General features: G+C 36.7%; 1 protein-coding gene across 1 annotated transcript; it reads left to right on the top strand.

The window, feature by feature from the left end:
* The first annotated feature begins 774 nt into the window (after window positions 1-774).
* On the top strand, window positions 775-1,623 carry LOC122622858 (40S ribosomal protein S3a-like). Its single transcript, XM_043801459.1, has one exon. It carries the CDS (start codon window positions 796-798, stop codon window positions 1,600-1,602), a length of 807 nt encoding a protein of 268 aa, XP_043657394.1. The 5' UTR covers window positions 775-795; the 3' UTR covers window positions 1,603-1,623.
* The last annotated feature ends 8,013 nt before the right edge of the window (window positions 1,624-9,636 follow it).

Raw genomic sequence — 9,636 nt, 5'->3', positions numbered from 1 at the left:
CTGAACTCAACTTTATTTGTTAAACTTAAGCTATGTTAAGTGTATACAAGATTCCCTTAGCGACATGTATCTACGAAAGTGCTGATGCGGAGATTCTAGCTGAAGCGGCAGTTCTTTTTATGAGAACTGTCGCAATTGGCATCCTGTCTAAATGCGGTGTCAGCATTGCAACAAAGTGGTGTCAGTATTGCGACAAAGTGGTACACAGACTTAGGTTCGTGTGAGCAATGAACTTCTTGGTGGCTTGGCGGGTGGTGCCGAATTGTGTATACCCTGTATAGCAGATTCGGTAACTCCTCCCCCCCTGGAATGAAGTGATGGCCACATCGAAGGAATGGCCAGAACGTAATTTAACGGTATTTCCGCCGGGATGATCGTGATGCTTCTTTTCTTGAAAGCCAGGATACATGCCGTTCATATGGTCAGTAACACAAATAATACGTACAGTGTGTAGAGGTGATTTGATGCTGAAGTCTTCATGACTATTATGTCGTCTTGGCTCGACAACGCCTGAAGGTGGAGTTTATGTAGATTTATATCTTCAAACGTGTTGTTAATGCTCAAATGTTTGAAAGATTTTATGGAGAGCTCGGTTTTTTGTTCGAACTCTATTACAGAATCGTCGTAAGTCAAGCCGTTAACTTTGACCGTGCAGTTGTCGAAGGTCAAGATTGCTGACCCGTTGATTACGAAGGTCCTCTGGCATGAAGCTGTGACATTGGTATTTATGGTGTTGAAGATGAAGATGTGGCGCGGTTCAATTTCTTTGATGCTTTTCCGGTTTATTCGTTGAACATGGCAGTTGGCAAAAATAAAGGTCTCTCCAAGGGTGGCAAGAAGGGCGGTAAAAAGAAGGTGGTGGATCCGTTTTCGCGCAAGGATTGGTACGATGTTAAAGCACCGAATATGTTTCAAACCCGCCAAATCGGTAAAACACTTGTAAACCGTACCCAGGGTCAAAGAATAGCGTCGGATTATTTAAAGGGTCGCGTTTTTGAGGTGTCTTTAGCTGACTTGCAAAAGGATATTGATCCAGAACGTTCTTTTCGCAAGTTCCGTCTGATTGCAGAGGATGTTCAAGTCCGAAATGTGCTTTGTAACTTTCATGGCATGGACTTGACTACGGACAAGTACAGGTCAATGGTTAAAAAGTGGCAAACACTAATTGAAGCTATTGTTGAAGCAAAGACTGTAGATGGGTACCTCTTGCGAGTGTTTTGTATCGGATTTACTGCCAAGGATCAGCAGTCTCAGCGCAAGACATGTTATGCTCAACAATCGCAAGTCCGGAAGATTCGTGCTCGTATGACTGACATTATTACCAACGAAGTTAGTGGTGCCGATCTAAAGCAGCTAGTTAACAAACTTGCTCTGGACTCAATTGCGAAAGACATTGAAAAAAGCTGTCAGCGCATATATCCGTTACATGATGTTTACATTCGTAAAGTCAAGGTATTGAAGAAACCGCGCTTCGACGTCTCAAAGCTTCTGGAACTACATGGCGATGGTGGTGGCAAATCCGTGGAAGCCGTTGTTTCCTCCGAGGGAGCCGTAATCGACCGCCCCGAAGGTTATGAGCCCCCAGTACAGGAAGCTGTTTAAATTGAATATGAAATGCATATTTTGCAATGTATTGCATTCAAACATAAAAAAAAAAAAATACATTTCTTGCCTGCCAACGTCTTTGATGTCGCATGTAGGTGTTTGATTGTGCAATTTCCCCTTGAGGCAATGGATGTTTGCTAGATCGGTTTGAGTCCGAGCACTCTCGCAAATATATGTCTGGTGGATTTTAGGACATTTTTCTTCAAAATACAAAATTTGATCGTTTTGATCGTATAAAATATAGTTGGGTACAATTAAAAATTTTGTTTGATGTATAGGTAATGGGATAATGTGTGCGAATTATACATTTGTTTATAAAATAAATAAAATATAAATATAAATATAAAATATTTTAACGTGGAATGTTATATAAAAATTATTAATATAAGTTTCTAAGGTTAACAATCTGTATAAGTGTTCGTTAAATTCGTTTATTGATTGGATTTCGTCTTCTGACAGAATGAATTTAGGTATTATGTTTAATTTAGTTAACAGACTACTTTCTGCTATATTATTAATATGATTGTGTAAGATATCTATATTGAAATTTATTCTGGTAATATATTGAATTAGGTGTATTTCATCTTGCTCATCATTTAGTGTTTTATAAATATTGTTATTATGATTCTTAATGAAATTGTTAATTATATCTTGTTCTTGATTAATATATTTTGTAATATTTTCAAATCTAATGATGGCTTCTTTATTGAATATTGCTTGTTTATTGATTTGATCAGTTAGTTGCTTCTTATTTTCCTTTACAACGTTAAACCTATCGCTAATAGATTGGGCGTCTTTTGCGTCCATGTTTCCTGTGACAACTTTTATTATGCTGCCAAGACCGTTTACTAACCCTCTCTTTTCCCTTCTTTTGGGTAATAGTGCATTTATTTTAACTTTTAGTTGGTCTATCTTTGCTTTCAGGCCTTCAATGATCTCTTCAGAAGAACTTACTTGTTTTAAGTTATTTAATGCTGTTTCAAATTTTTCTGTGTTTTCTACAAGGCTTTTTATATTAATCTTATGTAATAAGTGTTTGTATGAGTTAATTACTCTTGCCACTCCCAGGTCTATCTTTGCGATTCTGTCCTGTTCCTCCAGCTGTTGAATTTTGACAATTTGCGCTGTTACACAGCAAAATCTGGAAAATATGACTGTAATTACTATTTTGTTTTTTTCTTTACTTTGGATTTGTGGATTTTTTGATCCTTGTGTGATATGAGAGTTAGACCTTTGTCTTGTTTTACAGTGTGTTTAGTGAAACGTGGAGTAAGTTTGTTTCTCCTATTCTCTTTCCTAAATATTGTTTTACCCACTTCGATTGTTTTCGGTGTATCTCTTTTTTTATTGCTCTTTGCTATTCTGTCTTTCATCTTGGTGTCCATTCTTTCCATTATGTCCGGGTATATAATATTACGATACTCATTAAGTTTTTGAAGGTAATCGTGTTCGTTATTGTGGGAGACCTCCTGGGTCAGTAAATGGGGTCTCCCGTGAACTTCAAATGGTGTGTATTTTGTTGTTGAGTGTATTGAATTGTTGTACGTTGTCAGAGTTTCGAAGAAAATATCTTCGTGGTCGCAATTAAGTTTTTCTGTCTTTCTTTTGTTCAATATTATTCTATAAATTTCGGTTAGAGATGAATGGAGTCTTTCCACTGGGGAATTACTCGAGGATTGTTGGAATGAAGTAAAATGTACTACTATATTATATTGTGCACAAAAGTCTTTAAAAAGTTTGTTCGCGAACTCTGAACCTTGGTCGCAAACTAGTTTTTTGGGGATTCCGAATGTCGAAAAGAAATTTCTCATAGCTTTAACTATGTTTAGACTATCTCTAGTCGGAATTCTGTAGCCTGAAGCAAATTTATCGATAATGGTTAAAATGGTTTTTCCATTAATCGTGTAAATGCCTATGTGTATAATCTGCATTGGAGACGAAGGGGTTTCGGTTTCTGCATATTCAAGTTGTTGTGGTTGCCTGTCGTACTTGAGTGTTTGACAGATATCGCAATTATTAATCATGTGAGAAATTTTTGTTTTTAGTAATGGGAAGTATATGGATCTTTTTAGATGAGCTAATGTTTCATTTATTCACCTGTGGTTGTTAGCCAGATGATATTTTTGTATTTCTAATTCTTGTTCGTGCGGGTCGGTAATATCTTTTAATAGTGAAGTACATCTAATAACTTTGTATAATTTGGTGCGTAGGAAAAATTCTTTTAGAGTTTCTTCAATAGTTTTAAAGATTTCATCGGGTGCAAAAATAGCACAAGTTTTATTGGGTTTCAGGATTTGTTTTAAAATGTTTGTCATTTTTTTCTTATCGTAGTGTGTTTCTGATATAGTTCTCCTTATTTTGTTTTTGAAAGGCATTGAGGTTGATTTATCGGTTTGTGTTGCGATTTTGAATACGGTTTGTATGTTAAACTCATTTAGTGGTTTAGTGGAAGTAGTAATTACGTTAGAGGCGTCATTGTCCGTGGGAGAGGCGACGTAGTTAATGTTAACATCGCCAGTAATACGGCTAAGAGCGTCGGCTACTACGTTTTGGGAACCCTTTTTGTACACTACCTCATAGTTAAATTGTTGTAACTGTAATTTCCAACGGACCAGTTTCGAATTTGGTTCCTTAAAATTCATAAGCCACGTCAGTGGTCTATGATCTGTGACGATTTTGAATGACTGCCCGTAGGGACTGCAAGTAGGGACGAAAATGTTTAGTAGCCCAAATTATGGCTAGCATTTCTTTTTCCACTGTAGAATAATTTATTTCCGTATCTGATAAAGTTCTGCTAGCGAAAGACACGGATTTGTCGTGATTAAGTGCACCTTGAGACAAGACTGCCCCAATGGCGAAATTACTAGCGTCTGTAGTGAGTATAAAGGGCTTGTTGAAATCCGGGTATTGCAGGATCGGATCGTTGCAAAGAAGCGTTTTACAAGTTTCAAATGCCCTACTGTATTCCTCACTTATATTTTGACTGTGGCTTTGCCTATCAGTTGTTGTGTCAGTGGTTTGGTAATAGCAGCGAAATCTTTTATGAACTTTCTATAATAACCAAGTAGTCCCAGGAAAGACTTAATTTGTTTTTTGGTTTTCGGCATGGGGAATGCTTTGATGGCAATTAATTTTTTTGGATTATGTTTTATGCCAGAGTTGGTCACCACATGACCCAAATATTCTATTTCTTTCCTGAAAAATTCGGACTTTCCCGGATGGAGCTTTAGATTCGCTCTGTTCAATTTATCGAATACTAATTTCAAGTCATTGACATGTTCTTGAAGTGAAGCTGAGAATACTATAATATCGTCCAGATATATTAGACAGCAATTACCGTTAAGGTCTGCTAGGATATTATCCATTACTCTTTGGAAAGTCGCTGGTGCATTGGTAAGACCGAACGGCATCCTTACGAATTCGAAATGTCCTTCTACTGCTGAGAAGGCTGTTTTGTTAATATCTTTGGGATCCATTTCTACTTGATGGTACCCACTAGCTAAATCTAGGGCTGTAAAATATTTAGCCCTACCTATTCTGTCCAGGACGTCGTTTATGTTCGGCATCGGGTATTTATCTTTGATGGTCTTCTCGTTTAGTTTTCTATAGTCGATTACCAATCTCCATTTTTTATTGTTTGGGTCGTCAGATTTCTTAGATACCAGGAAGACTGGTGCGCCCCAAGGAGAATGGCTGTGTCTAATAATGTCTTGTTCTAGCAGTTTCGCGATTTGACTTTGAATTTCCTGCCTTTCTAAAGGACTGTATCGAAATGGTTTCGAATATAATGGAATTTCGTCTGTGGTTCTAATTCTATGTTTCACAAGGTTAGTGAAGGTAAGGTTATCCCCCTCTTGATGAAAGAGTTTCGGGAATTTCTTGCATAGACTTCTTAGTGCTGTAAACTCTTCGGTGTTTAGATGGTCTGTCCGTAGTTGGTCTAAAATGTCAATTCTGTTCTGGAATATCGACTACTGCCTTTACTTTTTGTATAATATTCATTCCAATTAGTCCATCAAAAAAATGGATGGAATTTGAATATAATTAGTGGATAACGTGTGTTCTTTGAAAACGGGTACTAGTGTTTTTTGGTGAACCTTACGTTCACGTTAAGTGCGGTTTTAATAAGGATTGGGTCTTCTAGGTTAATTTGGTCTGAATGGCAGACCAATTTTGGGTTAATGAATGACATGGTCGCCCATGTGTCTATTAAGAATTATAGAGGGTATCCAGATTTTAAATGGATTACAATATATGGTAAGGGGGACCCGGGCTTTTCTTTAACTAAGTATCCTGCTTGTTTCTCGAGGCTCTTTGTGGAAAATTCGAGTCCTCATCTATATTATGTAATCGAGCATTGTGACCGGATTCGGTTGAAGTCTGCTCCAAGTTGTGGACTGAACCTCTAGTCCTATTGGGGCTTGAATTTCCCGGTCTTTCTTGTTCGTAATTACGACTGGTCTGATAGTCTTTTGGCATTATAGCCGGAACGTTATTCTTTCTGTATTGAAAGTTGTCTTTTTCGTTCGAGGTGTATTGTCGGTAGTGCCTCTTCTTTCCGTAATCTTTTGATTCATAACTGAAGTTCCGATTGCCCTGATATCCTCTTTGGTATCCACTACGGGAATTAGATTGCCCTCTAAACTCTAGCTGCCTGGTTTCGTGCTTTCTCTTGTTTTCTTGGAAATAAATCTCTCTTTTCTTAATGACCCAAAGGCTTCCTGGAGACTGGTAGGTCTCATGGATCTTACAGCTAGTCCAAGTGGACCTCTAATGCCCGTTAAAAAGGTGTTCAAGCAAGTATCAGCGAAAAATTGTTTCTTGTTTTTTATAAGTATTGGTTCGTGTTCTTTAGTATCTGTCAGTTTGAAGAGAGTCGTTCTGATTTCACAAATTTTTTCGAATAATGATTGGATTGGCAGTTGGGAGTAAGCGAGGTTATGTAGTTCGGACGTAAGGGTCTGTTCATCTCGCTTGTCGGAACAGCTCAAGATTAATGCGTCTTTAATTTCGTCCCAGTTGAGGCCAGCTCCCGATGTGTGGACCGCATCATCGGCTTTGCCTTCAATTTTCTGCCTAATTGCCCTAAGAAGCATTTGTCCGTACGGTGTCTTATCCGTTCCTCTAATTAATAGTAGAATTTCTTCAACATTATTGATGAAATCACTAAGTTTTTTTGGATTTCTTGAAAGCCAGGATACATGCCGTTCATATGGTCAGTAACACAAATAATACGTACAGTGTGTAGAGGTGATTTGATGCTGAAGTTTTCATGACTATTGTGTCGTCTTGGCTCGACAACGCCTGAAGGTGGAGTTTATGTAGATTTATATCTTCAAACGTGTTGTTAATGCTCAAATGTTTGAAAGATTTTATGGAGAGCTCGGTTTTTTGTTCGAACTCTATTACAGAATCGTCGTAAGTCAAGCCGTTAACTTTGACCGTGCAGTTGTCGAAGGTCAAGATTGCTGACCCGTTGATTACGAAGGTCCTCTGGCATGAAGCTGTGACATTGGTATTTATGGTGTTGAAGATGAAGATGTGGCGTGGTTCAATTTCTTTGATGATTTCTTGCCTGCCAACGTCTTTGATGTCGCATGTAGGTGTTTGATTGTGCAATATCCCCTTGAGGCAATGGATGTTTGCTAGATCGGTTTGAGTCCGAGCACTCTCGCAGATATATGTCTGGTGGATTTTAGGACATTTTTCTTCAAAATACAAAATTTGATCGTTTTGATCGTATAAAATATAGTTGGGTACAATTAAAAATTTGTTTGATGTATAGGTAATGGGATAATGTGTGCGAATTATACATTTGTTTATAAAATATAGGTATTTTAACGTGGAATGTTATATAAAAATTATTAATATAAGTTTCTAAGGTTAACAATCTGTATAAGTGTTCGTCTGATTCTAAAGTTACATTTTGGTTCGTTATAAATTCGTTTATTGATTGGATTTCGTCTTCTGACAGAATGAATTTAGGTATTATGTTTAATTTAGTTAACAGAATACTTTCTGCTATATTATTAATATGATTGTGTAAGATATCTATATTGATATTTATTCTGGTAATATATTGAATTAGGTGTATTTCATCTTGCTCATCATTTAGTGTTTTATAAATATTGTTATTATGATTCTTAATGAAATTGTTAATTATATCCTGTTCTTGATTTATATATTTTGTAATATTTTCAAATCTAATGATGGCTTCTTTATTGAATATTGCTTGTTTATTGATTTGATCAGTTAGTTGCTTCTCATTTTCCTTTACAACGTTAAACCTATCGCTAATAGATTGGGCGTCTTTTGCGTCCATGTTTCCTGTGACAACTTTTATTATGCTGCCAAGACCGTTTACTAACCCTCTCTTTTCCCTTCTTTTGGGTAATAGTACATTTATTTTAACTTTTAGTTGGTCTATCTTTGCTTTCAGGCCTTCAATGATCTCTTCAGAAGAACTTACTTGTTTTAAGTAATTTAATGCTGTTTCAAATTTTTCTGTGTTTTCTACAAGGTTTTTTATATTAATCTTATGTAATAAGTGTTTGTATGAGTTAATTACTCTTGCCACTCCCAGGTCTATCTTTGCGATTCTGTCCTGTTGTTCGCGAACTCTGAACCTTGGTCGCAAACTAGTTTTTTGGGGATTCCGAATGTCGAAAGGAAATTTCTCATAGCTTTGACTATGTTTAGACTATCTCTAGTCGAAATTGTGTAGCCTGAAGCGAATTTTGAGAATTTATCGATAATGGTTAAAATGGTTTTTCCATTAATCGTGTAAATGTCTATGTGTATAATATGCATACTTGAGTGTTTGACAGATATCGCAATTATTAATCATGTGAGAAATTTTTGTTTTTAGTAATGGGAAGTATATGGATCTTTTTAGATGAGCTAATGTTTCATTTATTCCCCTGTGGTTGTTAGCCAGATGATATTTTTGTATTTCTAATTCTTGTTCGTGCGGGTCGGTAATATCTTTTAATAGTGAAGTACATCTAATAACTTTGTATAATTTGGTGCGTAGGAAAAATTCTTTTAGAGTTTCTTCAATAGTTTTAAAGATTTCATCGGGTGCAAAAATAGCACAAGTTTTATTGGGTTTCAGGATTTGTTTTAAAATGTTTGTCATTTTATTCTTATCGTAGTGTGTTTCTGATATAGTTCTCCTTATTTTGTTTTTGAAAGGCATTGAGGTTGATTTATCGGTTTGTGTTGCGATTTTGAATACGGTTTGTATGTTAAACTCATTTAGTGGTTTAGTGGAAGTAGTAATTACGTTAGAGGCGTCATTGTCCGTGGGAGAGGCGACGTAGTTAATGTTAACATCGCCAGTAATACGGCTAAGAGCGTCGGCTACTACGTTTTGGGAACCCTTTTTGTACACTACCTCATAGTTAAATTGTTGTAACTGTAATTTCCAACGGACCAGTTTTGAATTTGGTTCCTTAAAATTCATAAGCCACGTCAGTGGTCTATGATCTGTGACGATTTTGAATGACTGCCCGTAGGGACTGCAAGTAGGGACGAAAATGTTTAGTAGCCCAAATTATGGCTAGCATTTCTTTTTCCACTGTAGAATAATTTATTTCCGTATCTGATAAAGTTCTGCTAGCGAAAGACACGGGTTTGTCGTGATTAAGTGCACCTTGAGACAAGACTGCCCCAATGGCGAAATTACTAGCGTCTGTAGTGAGTATAAAGGGCTTGTTGAAATCCGGGTATTGCAGGATCGGATCGTTGCAAAGAAGCGTTTTTCTGTATTCCTCATCTATTTTGACTGTGGCCTTGCCTATCAGTTGTTGTGTCAGTGGTTTGGTAATAGCAGCGAAATCTTTTATGAACTTTCTATAATAACCAAGTAGTCCCAGGAAAGACTTAATTTGTTTTTTGGTTTTCGGCATGGGGAATGCTTTGATGGCAATTAATTTTTTTGGATTATGTTTTATGCCAGAGTTGGTCACCACATGACCCAAATATTCTATTTCTTTCCTGAAAAATTCGGACTTTTCCGGTTGGAGCTTT

The sequence above is a fragment of the Drosophila teissieri genome, chromosome 4 (genome assembly GCF_016746235.2).
Source record: "Drosophila teissieri strain GT53w chromosome 4, Prin_Dtei_1.1, whole genome shotgun sequence".
NCBI lineage: Eukaryota > Metazoa > Arthropoda > Insecta > Diptera > Drosophilidae > Drosophila > Drosophila teissieri.
This window is presented reverse-complemented; position numbering and strand designations above follow the sequence as displayed.